The sequence below is a fragment of the Myxine glutinosa genome, chromosome 5 (assembly GCF_964187855.1).
Source record: "Myxine glutinosa chromosome 5, kmMyxGlut1.1, whole genome shotgun sequence".
Classification (NCBI taxonomy): Eukaryota; Metazoa; Chordata; class Myxini; order Myxiniformes; family Myxinidae; genus Myxine; species Myxine glutinosa.
The window spans coordinates 96070902-96090792 of record NC_136265.1 but is presented as its reverse complement, the minus strand read 5'-3'; the positions used below and the strand labels follow the sequence as shown (position 1 = coordinate 96090792).

At 47.1% G+C, this 19891-nt stretch overlaps 1 protein-coding gene and 1 long non-coding RNA gene across 2 annotated transcripts in view; one reads left to right on the top strand and one right to left on the bottom strand.

Annotated features, from left to right (window-relative positions):
• LOC144891992 (uncharacterized) overlaps positions 1–19891 on the top strand; it is a 707648-nt gene that overhangs the window by 260874 nt on the left and 426883 nt on the right. The window lies entirely within an intron of this gene.
• LOC144888180 (uncharacterized) overlaps positions 1–19891 on the bottom strand; it is a 68446-nt gene that overhangs the window by 24281 nt on the left and 24274 nt on the right. Inside the window, exons 2-3 of the mRNA XM_078777150.1 lie at positions 18243–18437; positions 11825–11935 (exon numbers count right to left, since the gene is read on the bottom strand). Of these exons, the coding sequence (XP_078633276.1) occupies positions 11825–11935; positions 18243–18426 (295 nt within the window). The 5' untranslated portion in view covers positions 18427–18437. The remainder of the gene's footprint in view (positions 1–11824; positions 11936–18242; positions 18438–19891) is intronic.

Sequence of the window (19891 nt, the reverse complement as noted above, 5' to 3'; positions counted from 1 at the left end):
ATGTCAGTATAAGGCTCTGTTTCCCATTAGATGACTCTGCATTGCATCGAATCGAATAAGATAGATCCCTTTGTTCAAATTCCTCCAAAACCTCCATTCCCAACTGCATCATTGCCAATTGCATTGCCAACTACATTTGCCGCCATTACGGCGAGGTCATCTCGGAGAAGAAGGTGGGAGGAGTCAGCCAAGCGCCAGGAACAAGGCGTGGCTTTGCCAACGCCTCATCAAGGGGGTGGGATCGGTGAGCCCTCGCGACGAATCCAGGCCGAGGCGAGCTCACCGATGGGCGTTTCTAAAAGGCCGGCGGCTTGATCGCCACGCGCCTTATAAAAGGAAGTTGGGAGGGACTGCTTAAGCAGATGAGTCTTAAGCAGATGAGTGAGGAGTCCACCGCAGCTGAGTCCACCGCAGCCGAGTCCACCGCAGCCGAGTCCACCGCAGCCGAGTCCACCGCAGCCGAGTCCACCGCAGCCGAGTCCACCGCAGCCGAGTCCACCGCAGCCGAGTCCACCGCAGCCGAGTCCACCGCAGCCGAGTCCACCGCAGCCGAGTCCACCGCAGCCGAGTCCACCGCAGCTGTGTCCACCGCAGCTGAGTTCACCGCAGCTGAGTTGAGTTGAGAAGGAGTTGAGCTTTAACGGCAGTTCGACCCGCGGCCGCGAAGCAACGCCGCCGTACGAATGAGATTGAGGAGGGTCGGCGGCTGCTCACCTCGAGCCTTGCCGTTGACACGAACCGGACCCGCACCCTTCCAGCCCTGTGGTCCCACCTCCTCATCCATCCAGCCATCCACCTCCTGCCATTCCTATCATCATCCCCGTGTAAGCCTGACTGTCGTCTGTTTGTCTGTGTTGTCCCTGGGAATAGGTAAGACTGTATAGATAAGTAGAATTGCACTGTGTCTTCTTCTTCTTCTGTAAATTACTTTCGTTTTCTTTCCTCCTCCTTGGTTTCTTTGACTTGTATATAATTAGTAATAAATTCCTGTTCTTCCTTACTCTGCCTTCTTTTCTTCACATCCGTTCGTTTTAGAGGTTTCCATCATTGAACACCTGTGGCACGATTTGGCCAACGTTTAGGATCAGGGTTAGTACTGCTAATGGTTCGAGCCGCGGGCTGCTAATCCGCTCGGCAAAATAACATCTTGTCCGCAGTCTCGAACGGGGCTGCCCCCCTGCCTTGTGGAGCGGGGTAGCTTCAGGAGCGGAGACGGCCAGTGAAAATAAAAGGGGGATTAAACCCCCCCCCCCCCCACTAAGGGGGAGCGCCGTGCTCCATTTCCGCAACAATATCTATCTATATATATATATATATATATATATATAGTTGCGGTTTTGAGAACCCCTCACTTGTAAATACTTGTAAATAATAACTCTTGTAAATATCCCAGCATTTAATAAGGTCGCACCCATAGTTAGGCCATATGCAACACGTAGGACACCATAGGACTGTCAGTTATCTCCTTAGTATGTGTTTAAATAAGGCTGTGTTCCCAATAGTTGAATCTGCGTTGCATTAACTAAATAAAAATTGGTTCCTTTCATTTTTCAGCCTCCACCCCCCAAAAGCTACCCTACCCCAACAGGCGCAATCCATCTTGGCCTAGCATTTCGGCTGCCACTAGTCAAGGAACACGAGGTAGGCCCGAAAAGGGGGGGGGGGGGGGTGGAGAGGCATTGAGGTGAAGGGCCACCAGCCAATCAGGGCTGAGGTGGGATGGCCTGGTAAGGGTGTGGCTGGAGCTTCCAGAGGGTTCGCTGGGCTTGCCTATATAAGCGCGTACACAAAGCCCTCTAGAGAACTGCGAAGGGGACCGTGATTATTATCAAGAACTGCGCGAGGGAGCTCCATTATTGAGAGAACGGCACCACGGACTCCTTGATTATTGTAACAAGAGAATGGCGCCACGGACTCCTTGCTGATTGTAACGAGATCTGCGCGAGGGTACCCTCTGAGACAATCGTTGAGAGAGAGAGAGAGTTGGCACGCATATACGTAAGCGGCATTCCCCGCCCGCCAACGATACACGCCAAGCTGCCTGCCATTCTTCGCCACCCTCAAAATTAGTATTTGCTTTTTTCTCAGAACCTAAACATACAATTTCAATGAAACTTCATCGCAACCTTTATAATCCGTGATGCACCAATGTTTGTTCAAAGCATTGGAAAAATTGCGGTCTGAGGACGTACACGGGGTGGGAGGGCGGGGAGGGAGGAGGGAGGGGGGGGGGGAAGGTTGCCCCCCCATAAGAAGTATTTTTTTGTTTGTTTGTTTAAAGCCTTATGATTATGTTATTATGATTCTACATGCTGCCCTGTCTTTTCGCAGGCATTGAAATTAGTTTAGAATACCATTAGTCGGTGCAGTATACTGTTTCTTCTACCAGGTGAGTGCCAGGGGTATTGCCGCTATGTTTAAATTTTGGTTTGTGTGTAATAGGCCGGAGACAAGGTAACTTCCTCGCGTTAGAAATCACCTCAATCGCTTCAGCAGTTGTTTGTGAGGTTGGGCAACAATTTAACGTTTTAGAAAATTTTATTGTTCGACGGTTGGGGAAATTTTTTTAGAAAGGAAGATGAAGAAAAAGAAGGTCAATTTCGCAATGTAGACGTTGATAAATTGCGTCCTGCTTCTACATTCGCGGCCCTGCCCTGTGTTTCTCCCTCATTGTGTTTTCGCGGACTTTCGTGCACGCAAGGAAATGTTTTCCACGAGCCACGGGCATAACAGTTCTAAAAGATATCTTCCACCAGCCAGGCACAAAGCAGCTGGACGTATGTAAAAAAAACATATCTTCCACGAGCCGTGACCATGAACTACTTCTAGGTGTGTGCTTTGCGGCTGTGTGGTTTGTGTTTTCACGGCTTTTCGCGGCCACATAAAAATATTTTAGCCGCGCTATAAGCGAGCTGCATGTCATGTCCCACCATTAACATCATAAACATAGCTTTGCGGCATCTCCCGCCACCTGTTTAACACATCATCCCCCGCGAGTTACTGTACAGGATGAAAACACTGCACCACATCTATTCGTGATTATTTATGTATGGAATGTGTCTAAAATAAAGGATTATTATTATGAAACAGAACCCAACTAAATCTCCCGCCAGACTCACGCTGCAAGGTTGGTGTGCGCTTTAAAAGAGAACATTTAAACAAAACAAAGGAAAGGACATAAAATGGGGTGTTGTTGTTGTATATCCCCGGATAGTTCTCTTGAAAAGGCCGCGGCATAGAGACAGCCGATTGATCTCCCAGGAGAGACCCAGAGATACGCCACATCCACGATGGTGTACCCCCGCTTTCATGATGTCGGGGCCATGACAGAGTTAGAGAGAGAGTTGGAGAGAGGGTTAGAGAGAGGGTTGGAGAGAGAGAGAGAGAGAGAGAGTGAGAGTGTGAGAGAGTGAGAGAGAAGAGAGTAGCGAGTATGAGAGTAGCGAGTATGAGAGTAGCGAGTATGAGTAGCGAGTATGAGAGTAGCGAGTATGAGGGTAGCGAGTATGAGGGTAGCGAGTATGAGGGTAGCGAGTATGAGAGTAGCGACTGAGAGAAGCGAGTATGAGAGTAGCGAGTATGAGAGTCGCGAGTATGAGAGTAGCGAGTATGAGAGTAGCGACTGAGAGAAGCGAGTATGAGAGTAGCGAGTATGAGAGTCGCGAGTATGAGAGTAGCGAGTATGAGAGTAGCGAGTATGAGAGTAGCGAGTATGAGAGTAGCGAGTATGAGGGTAGCGAGTATGAGGGTAGCGAGTATGAGAGTAGCGAGTATGAGAGTAGCGAGTATGAGAGTAGCGAGTATGAGAGTAGCGAGTATGGGGGTAGCGAGTATGGGAGTAGCGAGTATGGGAGTAGCGAGTATGAGAGTAGCGAGTATGAGAGTGTGAGACAGAGAGACACAAGAGGGAAAGGGCTGGTCCATTCAGTATTCTGACTGTGACCACGCTGCCCTGACGAATCTGAGCAGCAGGGAAGAAAGGGGAATATTTGTTCGCCAACTTGCATTAAGGGGGTGGGGGGAGGGAGGGTACAACCACGATGAAGAGGCGTCCCCGATAGTTGGACATAAATTGGGTTGTAAGGAATGGTGTTTTTTCCACAAAAACAGGATGGCACGGAACACAAAGGTCTATCGATTACATACACGTCACACGTCTATTGCATGAATAGTCATCACACTTTTACGAAACAAATACTTAGGAATTACTAATGTTATACAAAACAGTTTCTTCCACGAGGGCCATTTTTCTCTGTCACCTCACTTTTCCATGAGCCGAGACCATGTATAAACATCTGACATATGAAACACAATGATAGTTTGTGTATTTGTACAGACATGTCTCTGCCCCGACATCAGGGTAGGTTTTGAAGGCCAATCTTTTAACACAAATGTGTGTTCACTGCTGTCTATTTTTGAGGATAAAACAAACTCGAAAAACATTTTCCATAAAGAGTAATTATGTCTTTTATATTGGAATTGTAGACGGTGGCTTGCAAACCGAGCCTCAAGGGCGGTGTACAGAAGCGTGTTTTTAAATAGCAATAAATACAAGGTGCAGGGAGGTGAAATTTGCCACACGTAATGTGTAACATCCGCAGAGTAAAACTAGTGTTCATTTATGTGTGGAGGATGTCTCATAAATAAAGAAGATATGAGCACACCTGACACAAGGCTGAAACTTCAGACATTGGCACACTCACTCACGAGAGTGCACCGTCAAATAAGCATTTTTGACGGGATTTTCACTCATAAATCAATAACGACACAACAACAACAACATGCATTTTAAGGCCATTTTCCCTGCGAGAGCGGGGGTTAGCCTTGCGGTCCCCATGACAATCTTCTCCATCTTGCCCTATTTTCTGCATCTCCCCTTGTTAACCCCCTTGCCCGCATTTCTTCTTCCACCATCTTCAGCCAAGTCTTTCTCGGTCTTCCCCGTCCTCTACTTCCTTCTACATTCATTTCCATCACTCTTCTCAACCAGTCACTTTCATCCTCCCTCAACACATTTTTTTTTTTTTTGTATACAGAATCGAGGCTCGTGAAAGAGCTAACATTTATCACACAAACAAATCAAACAGACAAACAAGATATATAAAAAGAGGGAGCGGCAGACAAGATGGGGAGACAAGGGGAAGCACACAAGCACAACATTTGATAGCAGGGAGATGTGTGGAAGGGAGAGGGCTTGGGGGGAGGAGGCGTGGGAAGGGGGGGGGGGGAGGGAGGGAGAAGTATAAAACACAAGGACACCAAGGACTTCCAGGACAGAAGTTGGTATTTCAAAAAAGTGGAATTGGGGTGAAATTAGCGGGGGTAGAAAAGATCAAGGTTTTGGATGGGGGAAGATAAGAGATGGTGGTGAACAGCTGTTTTAAAGACCTGGAGGGTGGAGTGGGATTGAAGAGAGTGAGGGAGTTTGTTCCAGAGGCGGGAGAAAAGAGGAATGAAGGAGTTAAGGTGAGCAGAGAGTCTTGATTTTGGCAGTTTGACCATAAGAGGGTTGCAGGCAGATCTTGTGCGACCTGCAGGAATAGTTGCGGGACAGAGCCCAGAGAGAGCAGGGGGGGCAAGGCCAGAGAGGAGTCAGTAGAAGACGGAAAGACCATCAACCTGCCTGCGGTGAGTGAGTGAGAGGCCCTTGGAGTTAGCTTCATCGCGGGAGATTCCAATGATTCTGAATGCTTTGGTTTCAACAGCGTGAAGACGAGCTAGGTGTGAGGCAGGAGCACCAGCCCAGAGGGGAGAGCAGTATTCCATTGAGCTGCGGATGAAAGCCTTGTATGTGGTGAGGAGCTCAGGTGTGCCAAGGAAGGACTTCGCACGACGGAGGATGCCCAGTCGGCGACTGGCTTTGGAGGCCAGATTTGAAATGTGGTTTTCCCAGGAAAGATCATGGCAGATAGTGAGACCCAAAAGCTTGAGTGACAAAACTTCTTGGAGAGGATTATTCAGAAAGTGGATGGGAGGGTTGTCCAGTCGGTCTTTTCGGAAAGACATCGTAAGAGTGTGAGATTTGTCAGGATTGAAAGACATGTTCCACTTGTTTGCCCAGTCTGTGATTTTGTCCAAGTCTTCAGAGAGTGAGGAGGCTGCAGACTGCCGATCTGAGGGAAGAGGAATGGAGCGACAGAGAGTAGAGTCATCAGCAAAGAGATACAGAGGATTTTCAAGAGAGTCAGAGAGATCATTGATGAAGAACAGAAAAAGCACAGGGCCCAGAACACTACCTTGGGGAACTCCAGCCTGAACAGGAAGAGGAGATGAGAGAAACCCATTCAGGGCCACACGTTGACTACGACTGGAGAGGAAGTCCGCCAGCCATGCGTGGAGATTTGCATGGATTTTTTATTTTTTATTTTTCTTCCGTATACAAGATCGAGGCTCGTGAAAGAGCGAACATTAATCACACAAAAAGACAAACCGACACATAAAACATATAACATCGGGAGCGGTAGACAAGATGGGGAGAGAGGGGGAAGGACACAAACACAACATTTGAGAGCAGGGACCGAGAGACATGGAGACATCGAGAGATCTGAGAGAGGGCGAGGGCTTTGGGGGGGGGGGGCATGGGAAGGGGGCGGTGGGAGAGGTATAAAACATATGGACACTGCCAGGACTTCCAGGAAAGAAGTTGGAATTTCAAACAAGGTGGATCTGGGGTGAATTAGCGGGGGTAGAAAAGATCAAGGTTTTGGATGGGGGAAGATAAGAGATGGTGGTGAACAGCTGTTTTAAAGACCTGGAGGGAGGAGTGGGATTGAAGGGAGTGAGGGAGTTTGTTCTAGAGGCGGGAGAAAAGAGGAATTGAAAGAGTGAAGGTGAGCAGAGAGCCGAGATTTCGGCAGTTTAACCATCAGAGGGTTGCTGGCAGATCTTGTGCGACCTGTAGGAATATTTGGGGGACAGAGCACAGAGAGCTGGGGGTGCAAGGCCGGAGAGGAGTCGGTAGAAGACAGAAAGACCACCTACCTGCCTGCGGTGAGTGAGTGAAAGGCCCTCAGAGATAGCTTCATCGCGGGAGATTCCAATAATTCTGAAAGCTTTGGTTTCAACAGCGTGAAGCCGAGCTAGGTGTGAGGCAGGAGCACCGGCCCATAGGGGAAAACAGTATTCCATTGAGCTGCGAATGAAAGCCTTGTATGTGGTGAGGAGCTCAGGTGTGCCGAGGAAGGACTTTGCACGACGGAGGATGCCCAATCGGCGACTGGCTTTGGAGGCCAGCTTGGAAATGTGGTTTCGCAAGAAAGATCATGGCAGATAGTGAGACCCAAAAGCTTGAGCGACAGAACTTCTTGGAGAGGATTGTTGAGAAAGTAGATGGGAGGGTTGTCCAGTCGATCTTTTCGGAGAGACATAGTAAGAGTGTGAAATTTGTCAGGATTGAAAGACATGTTCCACTTGTTTGACCAGTCTGTGATTTTGTCCAAGTCTTCAGAGAGTGAGGAGGCTGCAGACTGCCGATCTGAGGGAAGAGGAATGGAGCGGCAGAGAGTGGAGTCATCAGCAAAGAGATAGAGAGGATTTTCAAGAGAGTCAGAGAGATCATTGATGAAGACCAGAAAAAGCACGGGGCCCAGAACACTGCCTTGGGGAACTCCAGTCTGAACAGGAAGAGGAGATGAGAGAAACCCATTCAGGGCCACACGTTGACGACGACTAGAGAGGAAGTCCGCCAGCCATGCGTGGAGATTTCCATGGATACCAAAGGAGGAGAGTTTGGTGAGCAGAGCGGGGTGCCAGACCGTGTCGAAGGCACGTGATATGTCGAGGGGAGACAGCTCTAATTTCCTATTTGGCATCGAGGACCTCCATCCATTGTTGAGACAGCAGAAGCAGCATGTCCAGAGTAGAGTGATCTGGTCTGAAACCAAATTGATGATCAGAGATCAAGCCATTGGAGAAGTGGAAAGGTTTCATATCCGAAGCAATGATTGATTCCATGACTTTGCTGATAATTAGGAGAAGGCTGATTGGTCTGTAGTTGCTAGGATCTGTTTTTGCACCTTTTTTGTGCAAGGCGGGGATGTTGGCTGATTTCCAAGCGGATGGCAGTTGACCTTGAGCAAAAGAGAGGTGAAGAGAACAGAGAGAGGGAGTGAAAGAGCGGAAAGAACAGGATTTTAGGACCCGTGGGCTGATGCCGTCAGGTCCAGTTGCAGAATCAGAGTCGAGGGGTGACAGAAACTTTTCCAACTTGTCAGGAGGAAAGGACACAGAGTCCAGGAGCAGCTGGGTACGACTGGGTACAGAGAGGGATGGGTTTGGGACACAAGATTTAGAGGCAAACACAGAGTTGAGGCATTCGCTTTTTCATGTGCGGAGTCAGCTGTGTAGCCGTTTGAGGTGAGGGAGGGGATGGAGGGGGAACAAACACCCAGAAACAGATTTGACCAGACGCCACCAGGATTGGAAGAGGGAGACAGATAAGAGAGTTCGATCTTGAGAACGGAGAGATATTGTTTCCTGGCTCTCCTGAGGGTGGACACACACTTGTTTCGGGCTTTGTGAAAGGAAATGAGATTTCCTTCCGTTGGATTTGCTTTCCAGGAGACGAAGGCAAGTTGTTTCTGGGCAACAGCCTCACCACAAGATTCCGTGTACCATGGACGGGGAAGGGTATGACAACTGAAGACGAGATGGGATAAATCTGTGCATGAGAGAGAGCAATTTACTTTGGAAGAATTCCCAGGATGAGTTGATGTCACAGGCGGTTGAGATGGGAGACCAGTCCAGATGATTGATGGCTGCTTGAAGACCGCGCCAGTTGGCCTGAGTGAAATGCCAGACTCCTCGATGCTGAGGAGGCTCTCTGAGAATGGTCAGAGAGATGTCCACTTTAACAAGCACATGATCAGATGAGCCAATTGGAGCAGAAGAAGAGCAGCCGACATTTTCAGGGAAGTTAGTCATAACCAAGTCCAGAAGAGAAGATGCTCCGATGCACATGACCAAACCATCTCAACCTGTTCCTCTTCACAGCATCAATCACAGGCTCTATTCCCATCATCTTTCACAATTCATCATTTGTCTTCCATTCTCTCAACGATACTCCACACATCCACCGAATCATTCGCATTTCCACCCTTTCCAGCCTTCGTTGCTGCTCTACGTTCATTACCCATGTCTCGCTCCCATAAATCATAACACTTCTCACACATGCAGCATACACCTTTCCCTTCAGCTTAAACTACACTCCCCTCCTCGTCAGCACGCCACTCAGTTCCCGAAACTTCTTCCATGCACATCTCACTCCAGCAACCGTTGCCGAGTCTGATCCACCTTCTCCATTCAGCATGTCTCCGAGGTAGCAAAATGTTTTCACACCTTCCAGCTTCAGGCTGTCTCCAAGATCCAACTTAACATTTCCTCCATCTGCAGCTCCCTCTGTGCACACCTTACATTTGAATGTAGCTGCCACACTGGTTAATGACCCTCTCAGACCACTACAATTTTGATGAACCCAGTCAGTGCACATTGTACATTGAATGGAGTTCACTCCGACACCCTTCCTGCACACAGCACACGACCACTTCCCAGTTCTTTCCACCTCACCACTTGCTATCACCTTCGTTTTTCCGATATTCACCTTCAGACCTTTTGTCTCCATACATTCCTTCCACTTGTTCATCTTTTCCTTCAGTCCATCCATACTTTCCGCAATAAACACCAGATCATCTGCATACAACAACTCCCACGGTAAACCCTCCTTTACATTCTGAGCCAGCACCTCCATCACAGCTACAAATAGTAGTGGACTTAGTACCGACCCCTGATGCACTCGCACTTTCACCTCAAACTCACCACTGTTGCCATCCTTCGTCCTTACAGCTGTGCGCGCTCTTTTGTACATTGCCATCACTACTCTGATCAACCATTCCTCCTCTCCTAACTTCCTCAATGCCCATGTCAATACTTCGCGTGGAACCCTATCGAATGCTTTCTCCAGATCAACAAACCCAAGAAACAACTTCTGCCGCTTCTCCGTGTACTTCTCCTGCAACTGCCTCACAATAAAGAGCGCGTCTGTCGTTCCTCTTCCTGGCATAAATCCAAACTGCATTTCGTCGATCTTCACCTTCTTCCTTATCCTCCTCTCCAACACCCTTTCCAATACCTTCATTCCATGCTCCAATAACTTTATCGCTCGGTGCGAGCCACACTCCAGAGGGTCACCTTTCCCCTTGGAAAGAGGGACGAGGGTATTCAGTTCCCAATCCACTGGCATGCGGCCTTCTTTCACCACCAGATTACAGATCTCTGTCATTCTCTTCACACCCCAACTTCCTGCTGCCTTCCACATATCTCTCACAACTCCCATCGGCCCTCCCTCGTAAATCAATAAAAACTGTGCAATTAAAGATCAATAAGATACCAGCATACAACAATACCATAATTGCATAGCATAGCATCCCTGCATAGCATAATATAGCATAATAGTCCTGCTGCCTGCATAGCTGTAATAGCATAGTAATTGAGTACCAGTTCACTGGTAATTCCCTGCTTGTCGTTAAAGGCGGCAAAAAGGGTTGGCGTCAGGAAGGGCATCCGGCCGTAAAACATTGCTTCAAAAAGGGGACCGAAAAACAACAACAACCACAGTTCCCGAAAAAGGCCAACCCCCGCTTGCGGGGAAAAATGGCCTCTAAAGGTGTTTTTTTTTTATACAACAAGTTCTATTATTGTTGGGATAATGACAAATTATCATTTTAAAATTATTATTACAATTTAATTATCTTTAATAGTTTAATTAAATGTTTTTTTTTTTTTTTTCTTTAAACATTATCATTAAAATATTTATTATGAGGATGAAGGATACATCAATTTCACCCTCGAGGGCCATTTTTCTCTCTCTGTCACCACCCTTTTCCACGAGCCGAGATCATGTACAAACATGGAGAATAAATCAATAAAAAGAATGCAACTAAAGCTCAATCAGAAATGATGAGAGTACACATTGAGGATAACAGGATTACAACAAGGTATATTGTTGTTGGGTGTGAAAACATTTTGCTACTTCGGAGACATGCTGAATGGAGAAGGTGGATCAGACTCGGCAACGGTTGCTCGAGTGAGATGTGCATGGAAGAAGTTTCGGGAACTGAGTGGCGTGCTGATGATGAGGGGAGTGTCGTTGAAGCTGAAGGGAAAGGTGTATGCTGCATGTGTGAGAAGTGTTATGATTTATGGGAGCGAGACATGGGTAATGAACGTGGAGCAGCAACGAAGGTTGGAAAGGGTGGAAATGCGAATGGTTCGACGGATGTGCGGAGTATCGTTGAGAGAGAGGAAGACAAATGATGAATTGCGAAAGATGATGGGAATAGAGCCTGTGATTGATGCTGTGAAGAGGAACAGGTTGAGATGGTTTGGTCATGTGTTGAGGAAGGATGAAAGTGACTGGTTGAGAAGAGTGATAGAAATGAATGTAGAAGGAAGCAGAGGACGGGGAAGACCGAGAAAGACTTGGCTGAAGATGGTGGAAGAAGAAATGCGGGCAAGGGGGTTAACAAGGAGAGATGCAGAAAATATGGCAAAATGGAGAAGATTGTCATGGGGACCGCAAGGCTAACCCCCGCTCTAGCAGGGAAAATGGCCTTTAAAATGCATGTTGTTGTGTGTTGTTGTTGTATATTGTTGTTGGGTGAAATATTTCAACAAATGATAAGGGGGATAATGAATGTTTTAGAAATTGATCTGCCAATGTGGTTATTTCTTTAAGCAATTAAATCATAACACAGGGTTTTTTTTTTCGTGAACGCGAGAATTCATCATCAAACTTTCCAAATCAAAATGTATAGACAATGACAAAAACCTTCATGGGGATGGTTCTTGAAGAAAGAAGTTTCAGAGTCATTTGATTCTGGAAGATACAGGTGGGCATCAATGTCGTGCTCAGTTTTCACTTCCACTTTCACAAAGAAGTCTGAAAAAAGTAACTTTTATTAAATGCAAGCAGTTTTGTGTCACATGCAAAGCTAGTTCCGTCCCGGTGTGTACCCTGGTTAGAATAGGTACACCGTATCCCTGTCGTAAGAGGCGACATAGAGGGTTGGTGTCAGGAAGGGCATCCGGCCGTGAAAACATTGCCTCAAAAAGAGAACCATGACAATTACAACGACATATGGGCAGGGTACAGCCCGAAGTGGAGATCGGTTTCTGAGGTTTGGGACATGGAATGTAGGGACAATGACAGGGAGATCAGGAGAAGTGGTGGAAGTATTGGTCAGAAGAAGAGTGGACATATGTTGTGTGCAAGAGATGAGATGGAAGGGAAGTGGTGTGAGAATGGTGAAGGGTAGGCAGGGACAGAAATACAAGTTTGTGTGGCAAGGGTGCCCGGAGGGAGTGAATGGTGTTGGTGTCCTGTTTTCTGAGGAGTTTGTAGACAGTGTGGTGAGTGTGACTCGAGTGAGTGATAGGTTGATGATGGTGAAAATGATGATTGGAAAGCTCTTGGTGAACGTCATCTCGGGATATGCTCCGCAGGTTGGTCGGAGCGATGAAGAGAAGGACAAGTTCTGGTGTGCGACAGAGAAGCTGATGGAAAACATGAAAGATGAGGAAGTTGTTGTGGTAGGAGGAGACCTAAATGGACATGTGGGAAGGAGTATGGACGGTTTTGAGGGAGTTCATGGGGGTTACGGATATGGTGTGAGAAATGGAGAAGGTGAAAGGATTTTGGAGTTTGATGATGGAGCTGATTTGTTGATTTGCAATACTCAGTTCCAGAAAGGGGATAATAAGCTTGTTACAAACACGTCAGGTGGGTTGACGACAACCGTTGACTACCTGATGGTGCGTAGGCGAGATAGGGGGCACCTACGGGACACAAAGGTGATCCCGGGGGAGGAGGCTGTTTCACAGCACCACTTGGTTGTCTGCGACATGAGGGTGAAAGGTGCGAGGAGAGCTCGGCGGGTGAAGTACCAACCGAGCATGAAGGTGTGGAGGTTGAAAGAGGTGACAATAAGGGAGGCATTAAAAGAGAGGCTGAGTAGTGTAGAGGATGATGTGGTTGAGCTTGAACGTGGTTGGATGTCAATGAATGATAGTCTGTTGGGAGCCATTGGTGAGGTATGTGGATGGACAAAAGGACCACCGAAGCACTCGGAAACATGGTGGTGGGATGCTGAAGTTGGAAAGAGGATTGAGGAGAAGAGGAAGAAGTTCAAGGAGTGGCAGAAGGCAAAGGGTACAGGAGCAGAAAAAGCAGAGCATGAAAGTTATAAGGCAGCCAAGAAGGCTGCAAAGAAAGAGGTAGCAAAGGCGCAGGAGGCATGTAGGAAAATGTTCGGAGAACGCTTGGATTCGGACGAGGGTCAGAGAGCGGTATTCAGGATTGCAAATCAGATAGCGAAAGAGAGGTGTGATGTGATGGGGTTGAGTTGCTTGAAGGATGAAGTGGGACAAATCGTTGTGGACCCAGATGGAATTAAAGGAAGATGGAAAAGATATATGGAAATGCTGTTGAATACAGAGAATGAATGTGATGGCAACATAGAGAGTAACCCAGTTTTAGGACCGGCAGAGAAGATAACTAAGAAGGAAGTTGAGGAAGAGATAAAAGCAATGAAGAGTAGAAAAGCGGGAGGGCCGACGGGAGTTGTGGGAGATATGTTGAAGGCAGCAGGAAGTTGGGGTGTGAAGAGAATGACAGAGATCTGTAATCTGGTGGTGAAAGAAGGCCGCATTCCAGTGTATTGGGAACTGAGTACCCTCGTCCCTCTATACAAGGGGAAAGGTGACCCTCTGGAGTGTGGCTCGTGGAGCGAGAAAGTTATTGGAGCATGGAATGAAGGTATTGGAAAGGGTGTTGGAGAGGAGGATAAGGAAGTAGGTGAAGATCGATGAAATGCAGTTTGGATTTATGCCAGGAAGAGGAATGACAGACGCGCTCTTTATTGTGAGGCAGTTGCAGGAGAAGTACATGGAGAAGAGGAAGAAGTTGTTTCTTGGGTTTGCTGATCTGGAGAAAGCATTCGATAGGGTTCCACACGAAGTATTGACATGGGCATTGAGGAAGTTAGAAGTGGAGGAATGGTTGATCAGAGTAGTGATGGCAATGTACAAAAGAGCGCGCACAGCTGTAAGGACGAAGAACGGGAACAGTGGTGAGTTTGAGGTGAAGGTGGGAGTGCATCAGGGGTCGGTACTAAGTCCACTACTATTTGTAGTTGTGATGGAGGTGCTGGCTCAGAACGTAAAGGAGGGTTTATCGTGGGAGTTGTTGTATGCAGATGATCTGGTGTTGATTGCGGAAAGTATGGATGGACTGAAGGAAAAGATGAACAAGTGGAAGGAATGTATGGAGACAAAAGGTCTGAAGGTGAATATAGGAAAGACGAAGGTGACGGCAAGTGGTAAAGCATGTGGTGAGGTGGAAAGAACTGGGAAGTGGCCATGTGCTGTGTGCAGGAAGGGTGTCGGAGTGAACTCCATTCAATGTACAATGTGCGCTGAGTGGGTTCATCAAAAATGTAGCAGTCTGAGAGGGTCATTAACCAGTGTGGCAGCTACATTCAAATGTAAGGTGTGCACAGAGGGAGCTGCAGATGAAGGAAATGTTGAGTTGGATCTTGGAGAAGGCGTGAAGCTGGAAGGTGTGAAAACATTTTGCTACCTCGGAGACATGCTGAATGGAGAAGGTGGATCAGACTCGGCAACGGTTGCTGGAGTGAGATGTGCATGGAAGAAGTTTTGGGAACTGAGTGGCATGCTGACGAGGAGGGGAGTGTCGTTTAAGCTGAAGGGAAAGGTGTATGCTGCATGTGTGAGAAGTGTTATGATTTATGGGAGCGAGACATGGGTAATGAACGTAGAGCAGCAGCGAAGGCTGGAAAGGGTGGAAATGCGAATGGTTAGGTGGATGTGCGGAGTATCGTTGAGAGAGTGGAAGACAAATGATGAATTGCAAAAGATGATGGGAATAGAGCCTGTGATTGATGCTGTGAAGAGGAACAGGTTGAGATGGTTTGGTCATGTGCATCGGAGCATCTTCTCTTCTGGACTTGGTTTTGACTAACTTCCCTGAAAATGTCTGCTGCTCTTCTTCTGCTCCAATTGTCTCATCTGATCATGTGCTTGTTAAAGTGGACATCTCTCTGACCATTCTCAGAGAGCCTCCTCAGCGTCGAGGAGTCTGGCATTTCACTCAGGCCAACTGGCACGGTCTTCAAGCAGCCATCAATCATCTGGACTGGTCTCCCATCTCTACCGCCTGTGACATCAACTCATCCTGGGAATTCTTCCAAAGTAAATTGCTCTCTCTCATGCACAGATTTATCCCATCTCGTCTTCAATTGTCATACCCTTCCCCCATCCATGGGACACGGAATCTTGTGGTGAGGCTGTTGCCCAGAAACAACTTGCCTTCGTCTCCTGGAAAGCAAATCCAACGGCAGGAAATCTCATTTCCTTTCACAAAGCCCGAAACAAGTGTGTGTCCACCCTCAGTGGATCAGACTCGGCAACGGTTGCAAGAGTGAGATGTGCATGGAAGAAGTTTCGGGAACTGAGTGGTGTGCTGATGAGGAGGGGCGTGTCGTTGAAGCTGAAGGGAAAGGTGAAAGCTGCATGTGGTTTTTAATTTTTTTAATTTTTTTTGTATACTGAATCGAGGCTCGTAAAAGAGCGAACATTTATTTCACAAACAAATCAACCAGACAAACAAAATATATAAAAAGAGGGAGCGGAAGACAAGATGGGGAGAGAAGGGGAAGCACACAAACACAACATTTGAGAGCAGGGAGATGTGTGGGATGGAGAGGGCTTGGGGGGAGGAGGCGTGGGAAGGGGGGGGGGGGGGAGAAGTATAAAACACAAGGACACCAAGGACTTCCAGGACAGAAGTTGGTATTTCAAAAAAGTGGATTTGGGGTGAAATTAGCGGGGGTAGAAAAGATCAAGGTTTTGGATGGGGGAAGATAAGAGATGGTGGTGAACAGCTGTTTTAAAGACCTGGAGGGTGGAGTGGGATTGAAGAGAGTGAGGGAGTTTGTTCCAGAGGCGGGAGAAAAGAGGAATGAAGGAGTGAAGGTGAGCAGAGAGTCTTGATTTCGGCAGTTTATCCATAAGAGGGTTGCAGGCAGATCTTATGCGACCTGTAGGAGGAATATTTGGGGGACAGAGTCCAGAGAGAGCTGGGGGGGGGGGGGGGGGGGGGACAAGGCCAGAGAGGAGTCGGTCGAAGACGGAAAGACCACCAACCTGCCTGCGGTGAGTGAGTGAAAGGCCCTCGGAGTTCGCTTCATCGCGGGAGATTCCAATGATTCTGAATGTGTGATTGAGAAGTGTTATGATTTCGACATTCTGAAGTATGAATAGTAGTGTTGTGATTTAGAAGTGTGAGAAGTGTTATGATTTATGGGAGCGAGACATGGGTAATGAACATAGAGCAGCAACGAAGGCTGGAAAGGGTGGAAATGCGAATGGTTCGGTGGATGTGCGGAGTATCGTTGAGAGAGAGGAAGACAAATGATGAATTGCGAAAGATGATGGGAATAGAGCCTGTGATGGATGCTGTAAAGAGAAACAGGTTGAGATGGTTTGGTCATGTGTTGAGGAAGGATGAAAGTGACTGGTTGAAAAGGGTGATGGAAATGAATGTCGAAGGAAATAGAGGAACGAGACCGAGGAAGACCGAGAAAGACTTGGCTAACGATGGTGGAAGAAGAGATGCAGGCAAGGGGGTTAACAAGGATAGATGCAGAAAATAGGGAAAAATGGAGAAGATTGTCACGGGGACCACAAGTCTAACCCCCGCTCTAGCAGGGAAAATGGCCTTAAAATGCATGTTGTTGTTGTTGTTGTTGTTGTTGCAAAGCTAGTTCCACATTCTGAAAATAAATAAATAAATATTGCATTAAAATCATTGATTTGAGATCTTCCTTGAAGAGAGGAAAAAAAACATTTCCCCATGGGAATAGCGTTGTGTCGAAACATTGCGATATCAAAGCATTACGTTTTGTATAAACTGCCTCGATGTTACGAGATGATTCCTACCCGACCACAACTTCATTGGGAATTTCACGACCCGCCAAAATCAAAATCAACAAGAGATTGTAAGACAAATGTTGGGAAGGCTGGGAAGGCAAAATTGAGTTTGCTCAATTTTGAGACAAATCACATACAATTGCGATCCGACATGTGACTAGTTGATTTTTTTTGTCTCAAATGTCAACCCTCATGGAAAAATAAATGCGAGATAGAATGGCAGGTTCACAGATTGACACATGCAGAGATTGGAATGAATAAGCTAAAGCTAAGACAGTGACTGTATGATCGGCCAAAGTGACCATTTGATAAGGGGAGTGGAAAGGGGGAAAAGATTCAGCAAGTGGAGAAAAGCTCAGGAGCGGTTTGAAAAAATAATTTGTTGATCATTAATTTTATTGAAGGACTTGACTTGCAAGATACCTTCGGAGTATGCACACACATCTTTGAGCTACCTTGTCTGAGTTGAAATCTCAACACATATAAACTGACATCCTGGTTTGTCGCTTGCAGTGAATTTGGCAATGTGTGTGCCGTCCCTCAGAAGAATATTAACCGAAATGTCCCATCTGCCAGCATTAGATAGTGGACATTTGGGATGTCATTTGTCTTTTAGGAGGAGTCGGTGAGTTAATCCCGGCATAATGAATACATTTTAAAAAATTTTGGTCTTATCTGCATCAGTCGCAAAGCCACAAAACAAAAATGAAGATTAAAGGACGTGGATTCCTCCACAGACAGCGTTCCATCGAAGCTCATAGGGGTGCTCATAAAAATTCGGGGCAATACCCCTGGACACTCACCTGGTATAATAAAGCCTCACCTGGTATACTTCCAAAACTCATGGCATTTTATACAAATTGCAATGGTTCCACCTCCCAAAAGACCTCCTCCTCCTGCCCTACCCCCCCCAACACCAACCGACTCCACCATCTCCCTCACCTATTCACGTTTGTTCATTGGTTTGTTACCTGTGTTTCATCCCCACTTTCCCTTCCTCGTCTTCCCATGTTTCATTCAACTTGTGTGCAGTTTGTTCACCCCCATGTCCCCTTATCCCCTCCCCTTCATCTCAATCTCATGTTAACTCTGCTGTTGTAGTTTCCCCCTTTCCATTTTATTATCTTCCATTCCACTCTGTTTTCCACGAGCCTTTATCATATTTCGAAAAAAAACAAAAAACTCGGCACTAAACAAACACATGTCTCATCAGAAGTGATGAAGATCACACAACTCACCATTCGGCTGGTCGCTTTGCTCTTCTTCCAGACCAGAGGAGTTCACATCCTCAATTTTTATCTGCAGAATCTCAGGAGATCCTTCCAGCTCCTCCACCTTCATTTTACACCCGAGCACAGGTGGCTGTTGCGATTCTGGCAGCACATGACAGGAATCCTTCCCACAGCCAACTTGAGCATACATGGTGGGTGAACCTTCAGAGAAGCAAAAAACATACCACTCTTACTCTTCCTGATGTTTACTTCACCCTGAGTACCTTGGTCCCACACAGTACCAACATGTGAAATACCTCTATACTTGAGACCTTATCCTCTGCTTAAAGCAGTTAGCATAACTTAAACGTTCATCACACACATACGGTGGGTGCATCCTGGGACATCCACAAAAATAAATTGTACATGTTGCAGGCTTTTTGACAAAACTGTTAATTGCACTATATGTTGATGTGAATTTTGAAACATACAAAAGTTTAGATATTAAGAGAAAATCTGAGCCTATTCAGCAAATTTATTCAATGGTGAGAAGGCCTCACACACAGGGGATGTGTATGAAGGAAGGAGTATTTGTGCTCAGATGTAATCCATGCCGCAGATATGCTGATATGTACACAGTTTCCCTTCATCACTAACTTTCAGGTAATAAATCAGGAACCCACTTTTAAGAAAATCAGATGGCACAACAACATTCTTCTGGAACACGTCCAGGGCAATTCAGATCAAGTTTATCACACTGGCAAGTAGTACTGTGTCACCTGTGTTAAAGATTTGAAGGAAGACCATTTGTATCATTAAATAGTGTTATGTCGGTGGGGTAGAGATACTTTAGAACAGGTAGGATGTATAAATTAACATGCTCAGGATGTCGTGTAGAATCACCCCATGTAATAAGTTCCGTTTAGCCCGGATGTCGGATAAGTGGTATGTCTGTCCCCATCACGAGGGGGTGGGGCATGTTATTTAGCTTAGGGAATATGGATAAATTATCCCTGTATGTCTTACCCGATGTGATTTATCCTTTGTCCCTTTCGGCACCGCAGTAGACACGAGCGCAAGAAATGCCCATTAATTAAACCATAACAAATAATAAAACTAACCGGAACCCAGATGACGCACTTGGGCTGACAAACCCCGACTTGGCAGGCACACATAGCTCAGGCAGGCCGTGAAGACACACCCGAAGGAGCCGTGATTGGCCAGGACCGACTGATTGGCAGAGAGAATGGAGGAGCAAGAAGCAACTCGCTATTGGGCGAGAGTTGACTAACAGGAAGGCAGGAGCAAGGAGCCACCAACTGATTGGTGAAGGAAGGGCAAGCAAGAAGCGGCGTGCTGATTGGTGGAGAGCTGGACAAGGTGGTGGTCGTCTGCGGGCATTTGTGGAGAAGCGCCGATGACGTCACGACCCGACATAAAAAACGAACTCTCAGACCGACATTCGCTCTTGCCTTCCTCTCTCTTGCTCCCTTGTTCTTCTCCCTTGCACATTTGTGCTTGGACTGACCTTGTCGAAGACGTCACCGGGAGACGTGCAGAGGCAACGGGAAAAGCCCTCAGCCCGGAAACTGCGGTTCTCCGAGCGGACGACGCATGGACGGGTGCGGCTTGCCGCTGCAGCGTGACAAAGCCGGGGTGAGCGAGACGCCTGGCAA